The sequence below is a fragment of the Hypanus sabinus genome, chromosome 27, assembly GCF_030144855.1.
Source record: "Hypanus sabinus isolate sHypSab1 chromosome 27, sHypSab1.hap1, whole genome shotgun sequence".
NCBI lineage: Eukaryota > Metazoa > Chordata > Chondrichthyes > Myliobatiformes > Dasyatidae > Hypanus > Hypanus sabinus.
The window spans coordinates 17,993,281-18,008,121 of NC_082732.1; the positions used below are offsets into that span (position 1 = coordinate 17,993,281).

Here is a 14,841-nt window from a genome sequence, read left to right on the forward strand (position 1 = left end):
CACTAATGTTTTACTTACCCAGTCACATTGCAGAGGAAATTTGTGACTTCAGGTCCATCAGCGTGCTTATTTGAAATGACTTGCGGAGCTACCCTATTCAGGGCGCAAATGATGACTGTTAAATGGTGGCTCTGCCTTTGTATACCTATCATCCGAAAATAGGAATTAAAAAAATGTCCTTCCTGTTCCTTTTCTGAAGAGGATAAATGGAGGGAGATACATGGGGAGTGGTGTATATAGGAAATGTTGGCAACACTCAACATCGTCTATAGGCAGAGTTAATGTATCATGTTGAAAATCTTTCATCAGAACTATCCTTTAAGGAAGTCGTAAGTGTAGAGTTTCAGAGCTTTTGTAACTGCACCTCCCCCACCGACTCCCTCCTATTCTCCTGTTTTTATGGCTCTGTCTTGATATTGAGAGGTTCTATACCGCTGTTCATGAGATTACTCCCCTTTGCTGTAATCTTCATATTGGACGTGTCATCCTCCACCTGTCAACTTCAAAGGGAACCTGCTACAGGTCAACAGCCCTTCTTCTCCCCTTTCAGTATTCCAAATGGGCTGATTGCCCCACAGCTCTGTGGGCCACTCTTTCCTCTCCACCAACATTCATTCCAATCTTCACCGCACCTTCCCATACAACTGCAGGAGACTCGGCCTCTACCTTTTGCCTCATCATCCTCCAGAAACCCAAACACTCTTTGCGATCTAACACACTGTGTTCATTGCTATGGTGTGGTCTTCCCTTCGTTGGACTGGATGTCTGCTTTGTAGCATACCTACTTCTGTTCTGCAAGGGTGGCCCTAAGTTTCCAATTGCTTGTCACTTTAATTCTCCACCCCACTTCAACTCTGTTTGGTGTTCCACTGGCACCTAAAGCAAGCCCAGGGAACTGTTTATCACGTTCCACTTGAGCATGTTACGGCCCTCAAGGTAGGACAGAATTCAAAACACTTCAGGCAAACAGCCTTTCCATTTAAGTGAGGACTGGACAGTCTTGATCAAAGATCATCCACCTCTATTATTAACTCAGTGTTTCTCCCTCTATAGACCCGAGTATTTCCAGCATTCCCAATTTCTTCAGATTTTCAGTGCATTCTGCACTCTGTGTCACAGTTGCAGCATTATTTTTGTAATTTCTTTTCCTTTCCTCCACGTTTGAGCAACCACGATGAGCAAGCCTTCTCCCGTCTCTCCCAGTCAGCATCAACACCACTTGCTATTCAGACTTGCTTCACGTCTACCCTACCAGACAACTCCTTGGTTCTCTCTAGCCCGAGACTTACTCTGTAGCTTCAATCAGTTTTGAATTCTTCTTAACTTTTGGATTAAGGCTCGTTCTGGATTCAAAAACTGTTCTTTCCCCCGAGTCATCAGGCTAATATCTCCACCACCACCCATTAACCTACTCCACCACCACTATCTACATATCATCTAGCATCGCGTTATGTACATAGCATATGTGTGTGTGTGTATATATATATATATATATATATATATATACACACACACACACACACGTTACTTGCACAGTTGTTTTTATTTTTTAAATTGTGTTCTTTATGCTTATTGTGTTGTTTTTAATGCTGTATTGGATCCAGAGTGCAATCATTTTGTTTTTGCACACTTGAGTACTGAAGAATGGCAATAAACAATCTTGAATTGACCTGAAAGGTAAACTGCAAATATCCTTACACAGATGGCAGACAATCAGCTGAACCTTTTCTATTATTTCAGGTTATAGTAGTTGCAGTTACTTACTCTTATAGCGGATGTAAACCTGGTCAGTCATTGGCAAAAACCTTGAGCATTAGAACAGCTGCTTCCGTCCATCACACATGACGTGACCTTTGCCAGAGCCACAGCTTCCTTTCTGGTTTTGCAGACACCATTTTGACTGATGTCTGGCTGACAGTAACACTGATCCACTGTTGCTGGAAGACTGGGCAATGGCAAATATTGATGCAAGTGAATAAGAACAGTTTCACCCACACATCATCAGCTCAGTTTCTCTGCTGTACAACGCTGCAACTCATCAACGTCCTGCCAAACCACTAAATAAGTGGGTCATAATTCTCCGTAAAAGTGGTTGTAGAAGTCGTGATAAGTGTACATCATAGTTAAGTTTTATTCTGGAAGGGTTACTCATGAAGATGATCCAAGTGTCTAGTGGAGACATGGGGAATACTGTCAGCCTGAACTCATCCATAGCTTGTCCTAAAATTAGATCATATGGAAGGTAGAGGGATTGAACAAAGGGCATCCATTGGAGTTTCAATGGTGAAAGGCAGAGGCAATCTTATGAAAGGCTTCACTTTGAAATTTGAGGATAATCTAAATTCCAATGTGTTGGTATTTCAGTGGAATAAAGGAAATCACAATGGCATGAGTGGGGAACTGGCCAAAGTTGACTGGAAAGGGACACGAGCAGGAAGGACAGCAGAGCAGCAATGGCTAGAGTTTCTACAAAAAAAGGGGGGGGGGGAAGTGCAAGACAGATATAATCCAAATAAGAAAAAAAATATCAAAGATGTATGTCAATGATTTGGACTGTGGTGTTAAGGGATTTCTGGCTAAATTTGCCTATGATACAAACATAGGTGGAGGACTGGGTAGTGTTGAGGAAACAGAGAGCCTGCAGACAGACTTAGATAGTTTAGGGGAATGGGCAAAGTGGCGGCAAATGAAATACAATGTTGGAAAGTGTATGGTCATGCACTTTGGTGGAAGAAATAAACAGGCAGACTATTATTTAGATGGGAAGAGAATTCAAAATGCAGAGATGCAAAGGGACTTGCGAGTCCTTGTGCAAGATATCCTAAAGGTTAACTTCCAGGTTGAGTCGGTGGTGAAGAAGGCGAATGCAATGTTGGCATTCATTTCTAGAGGTATAGAATATATGATCAGGGATGTGATGTTGAAGCTCAATAAGGCACTCGTGATATCACACTTGGGGTATTGAGTACAGTTTTGGGCTCATTATTTTAGAACGGTATACTGACATGGGAAAGGGTTCAGAGAAGATTCAGGAGAATGATTCCTGGAATGGAAGGTTTGTCATATGAGGAACGTCTGGCAGCTCTTGGGCTTTATTCCCTGGGCTTCAGGAGAATCAGGGGGATCTCATAGAAACATTCTGAGCATTAAAATATCTGAACAGATTAGGTAGGGTAAAGTTATTTCCCATGGTAGGACAAGAGGGCACAACTTTAGGATTGAAGAATGTCCATTTACAACAGAGATGCAGAGAAATTAGTCGGAGGATGGCAAATCTCTGCAATTTTTTGCCACAAGTGGCTGTGGAGGCCAAGTCATTGGGTGCATTTATGGCAGAGATAGATGGGTTCTTGATTAGCCAGGGAATCAAAGGGTATGGGGAGAAGGCAGGGGAGTGGGAATGACTGGAAGAATTGGATCAACCCATTACTGAATGGTGGAGCAGACTTGATGGGCTGAATGGCCTACTTCTACTCCTATGTCTGATGGTCTTATGATCTCACAGGCTAAACGTGAGGAGGATGCTTCTCCTTCATGGGAAGAGACTGAGAGCTAGGGGCTCAGCCTTAAAATAAGATACCTCCCATTTAAGGTAGATAAGGATGAATTATTTTTGCAAAGTGTTGTGCATTTTCTAATTTCTTGCTCCAGAAAATTGCAGAGGCTTTCTTTTTGAACAGTGTGTGATTTTAAATCAGTAAAGGAATCAAAGGTTATGTGCGGAGTGTGGGGAAAACACTGTACGCACAAGTTGAATGATGAAGCAGGTTTGAGGGTTACAGGCCTACTACTACTGTTCCAATTTCTTTTGGCCTTACAATATCACAACCTCACCTTTCCTTCCTCAAGTCACCTTGAAACTCACTAGCCCAAAATGAAAGTAAGTCTGCAAAGAGGAAATGCTTATGAGAAAATTTCATAGTTTTGGCTTTCTAGCCTGACAGTGACTTTAATATTACAGAATGTGACAATGGACAGGTCTGTGTTTAACTTCATATCCAGCATCTTAATTATGTTTTTCTTGTTCCATCCTCAATGAGATCTCTTTCCAATATCTGAATAACAGCAGATGGCAACACAATTGTGGAGGATCCCTCATTGCTGACAACTGGGTAATGACTGCTGCCCACTGCATCCAGTGAGTTATTCAATGGCACAAATTAACTGAACAATTGACTGGAACTAGTAATTCACCAATTCTCTGCTCATTGATATCTTGATTTGATATTTTTCAACACTGCTGCACCTGTTTTGCATCTTCTAATTAAACGTGCCACAACATAACACGATTACGTCACAGTATCTTGAATGATCATGAAGTGCTGAAAAGAGGTCGTGAGGGCAAGAGTAGAATAATAATTTCCATCAGGATATCAGATATATGCTTATAGGGGGAAATGAGAACAGAGGGGCCAAGATAGTCACCCTTTCAAGGTAGGTAAAACCCAGCTGACTGCAGTCTCATTGTTTCAGAAGACTTGATTCTAAAGTATTCCTTCACGGCCCCTCCCGCACTAATAATCTATAGAAATCTGGATCCCAAACTTATTGCCATATATCATATGAGGAAAATTAAGCCTTTTGGCCCACCTACTCTGCTCCATTTGATGATGGCAGATCCATTTTCCCTTTCAGCTCCAGTCTCCCGCTTTCTCCCTATATCCCTTCATGCCCTGACTGAGAATATATCAGACTCTGCCTTAAATATACCCAATGACTTGGCCTCCACAGCCAACCTTGGTAACGAATTCCACAGGTTCACCTTTCTCCGGCTAAGTCCTCCAGATCTCCATTCTAAAAGTGCGTCCCTGGACTGTATTCAGAGGCTGTGACCGCTAGTGTTTGACTCTCCCACCATGCTCTCCAAACACTTCTCCGTTGGCGCTGCCCTCCATTGCAAACCAGCTTCCTTTATCGACCACCTCTGCTGATTAAAGTTAAAATGATTACCCATTAGACTCATTGTTCTTATTCTTCCTAATTTAAGTGAGAATTGGACGTACCGGGTAGTGCTTGGCAAACACAATCTCGAGGTTTCAGAAACGGAATCTGTTGCAATTGAAATTGCCCCAAGGAACATCTTTATCCACAAAAACTGGAATCCATTTTTCCTTACCAATGGGTAAGTTAACATCTTGCCAAGAAAGGTGTGCAATTAGGTCTCAATGTACATTGTCCCCAATTTCAGCGATGTCGTAACGTTAAAAATAAAATATTAGAAGTACTCAGGTTGACGTCCTATATCTCACATCAGTCAGTCACTTTGATTGTTGAAACACAGATCAAGGGCCGACGCAGTCGCAGAAGGTACAAAAGTTTCGTCATCAGGCTCACTGGATACCATCCAATAACCTTGGAATCTGCTGCCAAGGCTGCAGTTTTAATTAAGCTGCGAATAATTTCACTGAATACATGTTTACAAACACTTGACCATAGTTCAATATTGCTTCTCCCTGGTCCCCCTCTGAGATTGCCTATTGGATTCCTCCAGCCTTTGACCTTTTCCACCCACCTGGCTTCACCTATCACCTTTCAGATGGCCTCTTTCAATAGACAATAGATGCAGGAGTAGGCCATTTGGCCCTGCATGCCAGCACTGCCATTCACTGTGATCATCCACAATCAGTACCCCATTCCTGCCTTGTCCCTATATCCCTTGACTCTGCTAACATTAAGAACTCTCTCTTTCTTGAAAGCATCCAGAGAATTGGCCTCCACTGCCTTCTGAGGCAGAGCATTCCAATAGATCCACAACTCTCTGGGTGAAAAAGTTTTTCCACAACTCCGTTCTAAATGGCCTGCCCCTTATTCTTAAACTGCGGCCTCTGGTTTTGGACTCCCCCAACGTCGGGAACATGTTTCCTGCCTCTAGCGTGTCCAATTCCTTAATAATCTTATATGTTTCAATCAGATTCCCTCTCATCCTTCTAAATTCCAGTGTATACAAGCCCAGTCGCTCCAATCTTTCAACATATGACAGTCCCGCCATCCTGGAAAATTAACCTTGTGAACCTATGCTGCACTCCCTCAATAGCAAGAATGTCCTTCCTCAAATTTGGAGACCAAAACTGAACATATTCCTCTCTGAGAAGTCTGTTTATGCTAGAGTGTGGCATGCCGATCAACAGATCTCACATCATGTGCACTCACGGGAGCCATAGATAATCTATTTCTGAATTCAGTAAATTCTAAAAGCAGGATGTGCCTGATAATTGTATTTCTTGAGAAATCTCTTAATGTTAAAAACACATGTACTGGAAAATTGTACATTCTTTAACTTGGTATCTTCAAATTTCTGGTCCCAAAATGCCAAGTTCATACATAAATTCTTTTATTCAACAGGTATGACATTGCACTCATCAAGTTGACCAGCCCTGTGACCCTAAGTAAGGAGATTGATGTGACCTGTATTCCGAAAGCTGGAACACTTCTTCCCAATAATTATCAGTGCTATGCCACAGGATGGGGTAGACTCTACAGTGAGTGATGCACAAAATGTTTTAAACACACTACAGTTGATTACTATTTGTGACAAAATGTCAGTGTGGAAAACATGTTCATTTTTTGATAAGTATTTATATAATTTACAACTGTTAAGGTCCAGGATCATTTACTTACACCAACTTGCTGTACTGCAGAAACTATCCTGAAAAGAAAAACCTAGGAGACTAATCAGAGTACAATCTTACTCAATGCTACTCTGTGAGGGTCTGTACTCCATTCTAACCAGTGCCTTTTAATTTCATTTCTGCAAAAGCTGTTTTACACACTCATTTACTGCCTCCTCCTGGCACCAGTGGAGCTCATCCCAAAACATACAACTTCCACTTTCCCCGAGTATTGGTGACAAAGCCCAACATTCCAAACCCACTACTGACAGCAATATTTTAGTCCTAGTCAATCTTTTGGTCAATCCTGGTGAAATGCCAACTTCAATTCCATCAGTACTGCCTGACCTCAGTTCCTCCAGCATTTTATGTGTTGCTCTGGATTTCTAGCATCTGCAGAATCTCATGTTTATTTGCCTTTTGCCAATTTGTAACCCACTGAGGCAATAATCCACAGATTACCCCTTCTGAGGTTCTTCTTAGTATCCAGAGCCTCACACTGAATATGTAGAACCTGTTACCACTGAGAGGCTGAATATCCTGCAGCAAATAGACACCCCCCCCCCCCCCCCCAGGTCCAAGGTCTTTCTACCATTTACAATAAATCAGTCAGAAAGTAGATTCCTCTTGCTAGGATGAACACAGCTCCAAAAATATTCAACACCCAAAGACAGAAGGTGCAAAATCCCATATGCCTTTCCAAGGCTCAGCTAACACAATTTGGCAATGCATTGCCATTCCTTCATCCTCACACAAATGGGAGTCTTGATATGAAAAAGAGCTGTTCCTTTTCAACAAGCATTTATGGTGATGCTTTACAACATCAACTTTACAATGGTGCTTTGCCAGCACAAATAGTTCATGTGAGCTTGATTTCCACATTTATGAGAAGTTTGGACAGATACAAGTATAGTAGGGACATGGAGGGCTATGGTCCCAGTTCAGCTCGATGGGAATCAGCAGGTTAAGTTGGCTTGGTGTGCACTAAATGGGCTGAAGAGCCAGTTTCTGTGCTGTACTTCTCTGACTCTACCCTGTAAAGGAGGAGTGGTGTGGGGTGGAGGGAGAGATACCATCTTGCCAGTGACGCCCAGATCACAAAAACTGACAAATACAGCTAAACCCCCCACTTTCTCCTTATTTCCTTACATCATCAAAGGGTATGGGATGAAGGCAGGGGATTGGGGATGACTGGAAGAATCGGATCAGCCATGATTGGATAGCAGAGCAGACTTGATGGGCCAAATGGCCTACTTCTTATATCTTATGGTCTTTAACATAGTAGGCCATTTCATTCACAACCAAATCTATGCCAGCTCACAGAGCAATCTCCTTTGTACCAAGTTGCTAGCACTCATCTACACACTATGGCCAAGTTATCTACAAACGTGCATCTCTTTGGGGGAAACCGACTCACAGGAATAACCTACACTCTACACCCAGACCCAAGCTGCAAGGCAGTTCTTATTATCTGTGCCATGATGCAGCCAATATGGATGTCCACACTCACCTACCTAGTAAAGAAATGGTCTAAGTTAGTGAATTGGAGTGGGTCATCAAAGCTTCTCCATTCTAAACATCTAGCTAGCCTTATACTCTCTTTAAAATACACTGCCAATACTCACAGGCAAGATTGCCATTAAAGAATTGGAGCATCCATCCATTCTATATCCAGAGGAAACATTTGGAACATGGTAAAGAGCAATTGTATCCAAAATCTTAATTCACTTGTCTGTTTCATTCTCAATACAGCCTTTGGTCCCATTCCTGACAAACTCCAGCAAGTTCCTTTACTGGTCGTTGACCATGCAACCTGCTCCAAATCAGATTGGTGGGGCGACATATCCAATAAGTTGGTGTGTGCTGGCGGAGATGGTATTACTTCCACATGCTTAGTAAGTAATCTGAAATATGAAATTTTACTGTTTGAACACTTCATAAATAGCTTTTTGTTAAATAATGGCAGGAGCCTAGATAAACATCTCACTCCCAAAATGTAAAGTTAAAAACATTGAGTGGAACACAAAAGACAGTCTCCTTGATTTTTAAAACAGCTTAATGGGATCAATAGGATTAAAAAAAGTAAACATTCTGTAACTTTTAGCTCTGGGGAAATGTGAGTAAATTGGTGAAGTCTACACAGTTAATCAAACAGGAACACTGGTAGGGATTGGAGCGAGACTAATGTTAAACCAGGGTGCAGAATAGTCCCCATACTGACAACAAACTGTTAACTGCAGAGTAAAAGAATGTTACCACACAGAAGGGTGTCACTTGATTCATCCTGTCTCACCTGCTAGTGATAAGTATGATGAAATTTGAATCGGGAGGAAGTTACAGCTTGTGTTTCAGCTGGGAGCTCAGAGAATTCGACCGTTGTAGGTAGGATTTAAGCCTACCTGGTCAATACCTGTGGAGGAGGGGGAACTGCGCAGGCGTGAGTGACGTCAGCGTCGAGCACGCACTTTAAAAGGCAGGACTTCTTGTCAGAGCGGGCAGCGGAGTCCGTGGAAGCAGAGTCCTGGGCTTTGGCTAAGTGGAGTCCATGGAAGCAGAGTCCTGGGCCTTGGCTAAGTGGGTCCGTGGAAGCAGAGTCCTGGGCTTTGGCTAAGTGGAGTCCGTGGAAGCAGAGTCCTGGGCTTTGGCTAAGTGGGAGTCCGTGGAAGCAGAGTCCTGGGCTTTGGCTAAGTGGAGTCCGTGGAAGCAGAGTCCTGGGCCTTGGCTAAGTGAGTCCGTGGAAGCACAGTCCTGGGCTTTGGCTAAGTGGAGTCCATGGAAGCAGAGTCCTGGGCTTTGGCTAAGTGGAGTCCGTGGAAGCAGAGTCCTGGGCCTTGGCTAAGTGAGTCCGTGGAAGCAGAGTCCTGGGCTTTGGCTAAGTGAGTCCGTGGAAGCAGAGTCCTGGGCCTTGGCTAAGTGAGTCCGTGGAAGCAGAGTCCTGGGCTTTGGCTAAGTGAGTCCGTGGAAGCAGAGTCCTGGGCTTTGGCTAAGTGGAGTCCATGGAAGCAGAGTCCTGGGCTTTGGCTAAGTGAGTCCATGGAAGCAGAGTCCTGGGCCTTGGCTAAGTGAGTCCGTGGAAGCAGAGTCCTGGGCTTTGGCTAAGTGAGTCCGTGGAAGCAGAGTCCTGGGCTTTGGCTAAGTGAGTCCGTGGAAGCAGAGTCCTGGGCTTTGGCTAAGTGAGTCCGTGGAAGCAGAGTCCTGGGCTTTGGCTAAGTGGGAGTCCGTGGAAGCAGAGTCCTGGGCTTTGGCTAAGTGAGTCCGTGGAAGCAGAGTCCTGGGCTTTGGCTAAGTGGAAGTCCGTGGAAGCAGAGTCCTGGGCTTTGGCTAAGTGAGTCCGTGGAAGCAGTGTCCTGGGCTTTGGCTAAGTGAGTCCGTGGAAGCAGAGTCCTGGGCTTTGGCTAAGTGGGAGTCCGTGGAAGCAGAGTCCTGAGCTTTGGCTAAGGGGGAGTCCGTGGAAGCAGAGTCCTGGGCTTTGGCTAAGTGGGAGTCCGTGGAAGCAGAGTCCTGGGCTTTGGCTAAGTGGGAGTCCATGGAAGCAGAGTCCTGGGCTTTGGCTAAGTGGAGTCCGTGGAAGCAGAGTCCTGGGCTTTGGCTAAGTGGGAGTCCGTGGAAGCAGAGTCCTGGGCTTTGGCTAAGTGGGAGTCCGTGGAAGCAGAGTCCTGGGCTTTGGCTAAGTGGGAGTCCGTGGAAGCAGAGTCCTGGGCTTTGGCTAAGTGGGAGTCCGTGGAAGCAGAGTCCTGGGCTTTGGCTAAGTGGAGTCCGTGGAAGCAGAGTCCTGGGCTTTGGCTAAGTGGGAGTCCGTGGAAGCAGAGTCCTGGGCTTTGGCTAAGTGGGAGTCCGTGGAAGCAGAGTCCTGGGCTTTGGCTAAGTGGGAGTCCGTGGAAGCAGAGTCCTGGGCTTTGGCTAAGTGGAGTCCGTGGAAGCAGAGTCCTGGGCTTTGGCTAAGTGGGAGTCCGTGGAAGCAGAGTCCTGGGCTTTGGCTAAGTGGGAGTCCGTGGAAGCAGAGTCCTGGGCTTTGGCTAAGTGGGAGTCTGTGGAAGCAGAGTCCTGGGCTTTGGCTAAGTGGGAGTCCGTGGAAGCAGAGTCCTGGGCTTTGGCTAAGTTGGAGTCCGTGGAAGCAGAGTCCTGGGCTTTGGCTAAGTGAGTCCGTGGAAGCAGAGTCCTGGGCTTTGGCTAAGTGGGAGTCCGTGGAAGCAGAATCCTGGGCTTTGGCTAAGTTGGAGTCCGTGGACGCAGAGTCCTGGGCTTTGGCTAAGTGGGAGTCCGTGGAAGCAGAGTCCTGGGCTTTGGCTAAGTGGGAGTCCGTGGAAGCAGTCCTGGGCCTTGGCTAAGTGGGAGTCCGTGGAAGCAGAGTCCTGGGCCTTGGCTAAGTGGGAGTCCGTGGAAGCAGTCCTGGGCCTTGGCTAAGTGGGAGTCCGTGGAAGCAGAGTCCTGGGCCTTGGCTAAGTGAGTCCGTGGAAGCAGAGTCCTGGGCTTTGGCTAAGTGGGAGTCCGTGGAAGCAGAGTCCTGGGCCTTGGCTAAGTGAGTCCGTGGAAGCAGAGTCCTGGGCTTTGGCTAAGTGAGTCCGTGGAAGCAGAGTCCTGGGCTTTGGCTAAGTGAGTCCGTGGAAGCAGAGTCCTGGGCTTTGGCTAAGTGGGAGTCCGTGGAAGCAGAGTCCTGGGCTTTGGCTAAGTGGGAGTCCGTGGAAGCAGAGTCCTGGGCTTTGGCTAAGTGGGAGTCCGTGGAAGCAGAGTCCTGGGCTTTGGCTAAGTGGGAGTCCGTGGAAGCAGAGTCCTGGGCTTTGGCTAAGTGGGAGTCCGTGGAAGCAGAGTCCTGGGCTTTGGCTAAGTGAGTCCGTGGAAGCAGAGTCCTGGGCTTTGGCTAAGTGAGTCCGTGGAAGCAGAGTCCTGGGCTTTGGCTAAGTGAGTCTGTGGAAGCAGAGTCCTGGGCTTTGGCTAAGTGGGAGTCCGTGGAAGCAGAGTCCTGGGCTTTGGCTAAGTGGGAGTCCGTGGAAGCAGAGTCCTGGGCTTTGGCTAAGTGGGAGTCCGTGGAAGCAGAGTCCTGGGCTTTGGCTAAGTGGGAGTCCGTGGAAGCAGAGTCCTGGGCTTTGGCTAAGTGGGAGTCCGTGGAAGCAGAGTCCTGGGCTTTGGCTAAGTGGGAGTCCGTGGAAGCAGAGTCCTGGGCTTTGGCTAAGTGGAGTCCGTGGAAGCAGAGTCCTGGGCTTTGGCTAAGTGAGTCTGTGGAAGCAGAGTCCTGGGCTTTGGCTAAGTGAGTCCGTGGAAGCAGAGTCCTGGGCTTTGGCTAAGTGGGAGTCCGTGGAAGCAGTCCTGGGCCTTGGCTAAGTGGGAGTCCGTGGAAGCAGAGTGCTGAGCTTTGGCTAAGTGGGAGTCCGTGGAAGCAGAGTCCTGAGCTTTGGCTAAGTGGGAGTCCGTGGAAGCAGAGTCCTGGGCTTTGGCTAAGTGGGAGTCTGTGGAAGCAGAGTCCTGGGCTTTGGCTAAGTGGGAGTCCGTGGATGCAGAGTCCTGGGCTTTGGCTAAGTGGGAGTCCGTGGAAGCAGAGTCCTGGGCTTTGGCTAAGTGGGAGTCCGTGGAAGCAGAGTCCTGGGCTTTGGCTAAGTGGAGTCTGTGGAAGCAGAGTCCTGGGCTTTGGCTAAGTGAGTCTGTGGAAGCAGAGTCCTGGGCTTTGGCTAAGTGGGTCCGTGGAAGCAGAGTCCTGGGCTTTGGCTAAGTGAGTCTGTGGAAGCAGAGTCCTGGGCTTTGGCTAAGTGAGTCTGTGGAAGCAGAGTCCTGGGCTTTGGCTAAGTGGAGTCTGTGGAAGCAGAGTCCTGGGCTTTGGCTAAGTGAGTCTGTGGAAGCAGAGTCCTGGGCTTTGGCTAAGTGGGAGTCCGTGGAAGCAGAGTCCTGGGCTTTGGCTAAGTGAGTCTGTGGAAGCAGAGTCCTGGGCTTTGGCTAAGTGGGAGTCCGTGGAAGCAGAGTCCTGGGCTTTGGCTAAGTGGGTCCGTGGAAGCAGAGTCCTGGGCTTTGGCTAAGTGAGTCCGTGGAAGCAGAGTCCTGGGCTTTGGCTAAGTGAGTCCGTGGAAGCAGAGTCCTGGGCTTTGGCTAAGTGGGAGTCCGTGGAAGCAGAGTCCTGGGCTTTGGCTAAGTGAGTCCGTGGAAGCAGAGTCTTGGGCTTTGGCTAAGTGAGTCCATGGAAGCAGAGTCCTGGGCTTTGGCTAAGTGGGAGTCCGTGGAAGCAGAGTCCTGGGCTTTGGCTAAGTGAGTCCGTGGAAGCAGAGTCCTGGGCTTTGGCTAAGTGGGAGTCCGTGGAAGCAGAGTCCTGGGCTTTGGCTAAGTGGGAGTCCGTGGAAGCAGAGTCCTGGGCTTTGGCTAAGTGGGAGTCCGTGGAATCAGAGTCCTGTGCTTTGGCTAAGTGGAGTCTGTGGAAGCAGAGTCCTGGGCTTTGGCTAAGTGGGAGTCCGTGGAAGCAGAGTCCTGGGCTTTGGCTAAGTGAGTCCGTGGAAGCAGAGTCCTGGGCTTTGGCTAAGTGGGAGTCCGTGGAAGCAGAATCCTGGGCTTTGGCTAAGTTGGAGTCCGTGGACGCAGAGTCCTGGGCTTTGGCTAAGTGAGTCCGTGGAAGCAGAGTCCTGGGCTTTGGCTAAGTGGGAGTCCGTGGAAGCAGAGTCCTGGGCTTTGGCTAAGTGAGTCCGTGGAAGCAGAGTCCTGGGCTTTGGCTAAGTGGGAGTCCGTGGAAGCAGAATCCTGGGCTTTGGCTAAGTTGGAGTCCGTGGACGCAGAGTCCTGGGCTTTGGCTAAGTGAGTCCGTGGAAGCAGAGTCCTGGGCTTTGGCTAAGTGGGAGTCCGTGGAAGCAGAGTCCTGGGCTTTGGCTAAGTTGGAGTCCGTGGACGCAGAGTCCTGGGCTTTGGCTAAGTGAGTCCGTGGAAGCAGAGTCCTGGGCTTTGGCTAAGTGGAGTCCGTGGAAGCAGAGTCCTGGGCTTTGGCTAAGTGAGTCCGTGGAAGCAGAGTCTTGGGCTTTGGCTAAGTGAGTCCGTGGAAGCAGAGTCCTGGGCCTTGGCTAAGTGGGAGTCCGTGGAAGCAGAGTCCTGGGCCTTGGCTAAGTGGGCTTCGGCGTAAGGGGACTTCGGTAAGCCTGTGTGATTGCTCGCTGAGGGGAAGAAGGTCGCGAGGTGCTTTTTAGACTTATTCTATCAATCCAGTTCAGGTATGGGGGAGACAGTCAGAGCAGTGGTGTGCTCCGTATGCAGTATGTGGGAGGTCAGGGTCAACACAGTTGTCCCTGATGACCACACCTGCAAGAGGTGCGTCCAGCTGCAGCTCCTATCAGCCCGAGTTAGGGAGTTGGAGCAGGAGCTGGATGAACTACGGATCATTCGGGAGTCAGAGGCAGAGATAGATAGGAGTTATCAGGAGGTAGTCACACCAAAAATCCAAGAAGTAGGCAGATGGGTGACGGTCCAGAGAGGCAGGGGGAGCAGGCAGAGAGAGCAGAGCACTCCTGCGGCCATTCCCAATAACAATAAGTATACCGTACTGGATACGGTTGATGGGGATGACCTACCAGGAATGAGTTGTAGTGGTCCTGCCTCTGGCACAGAGGTTGAACCCTCAACTAGGAAGGGGAGGAGGGAAGAGAAGAGAGCGATAGTTTTAGGGGATTCTATAGTCAGGGGGGCAGATAGGAGATTTTGTGGGGCAGATCGGGAGTCTCGGATGGTATGTTGCCTCCCTGGTGCCAGGGTCCGGGACATCTCAGATCGGGTGCAGGCTATTCTTGAGAACGAGGGCATGAACCCAGATGTAGTGGTTCATGTAGGGACCAACGATGTAGGTAAGGTGAGTGAGGGCATCCTGCTTAGAGAGTTCAGGGAGTTGGGAGGGAAGCTGAAAGGCAGGACCTCCAGGGTGAGAATCGCGGGATTGCTACCTGTGCCACGTGCGGGTGAGGCGAAGAATAGAATGATTATGCACATTAATACGAGGCTGAGAGCATGGTGCAGGAAGGAAGGGTTCAGGTTTTTGGATAATTGTACTTTGTTCCAGGGACATTGGGATCTGTTTCGATGGGATGGTCTACATCTGAACTGGAGGGGTACTAACATTCTTGCAGGAATGTTTGCCAGTGCTGCTCAGGGGGTGGGGTTTAAACTAGATGTGCAGGGGGCAGGGATCCAGAATACGAGAGAAGATGATATGATGAAGGATAAGGGACAGGTGGGGAATACACGTTTCCCAAATATTAATTGTGTAAAGGAGAAAGGA

General features: G+C 47.8%; 1 protein-coding gene across 6 annotated transcripts in view; it reads left to right on the plus strand.

The window, feature by feature from the left end:
* The window catches only part of LOC132382021 (chymotrypsin-like elastase family member 2A), a 36,479-nt gene that overhangs the window by 13,502 nt on the left and 8,136 nt on the right, over positions 1–14,841 (plus strand). For 5 of the 6 annotated variants that reach the window (XM_059951834.1, XM_059951831.1, XM_059951832.1 and 2 more), the window contains 4 exons: positions 4,041–4,138; positions 4,988–5,122; positions 6,343–6,479; positions 8,361–8,503. In XM_059951834.1, coding sequence (XP_059807817.1) covers positions 4,041–4,138; positions 4,988–5,122; positions 6,343–6,479; positions 8,361–8,503 — 513 coding nt within the window. The remainder of the gene's footprint in view (positions 1–4,040; positions 4,139–4,987; positions 5,123–6,342; positions 6,480–8,360; positions 8,504–14,841) is intronic. The other variant, XM_059951836.1, reaches the window with a different exon arrangement.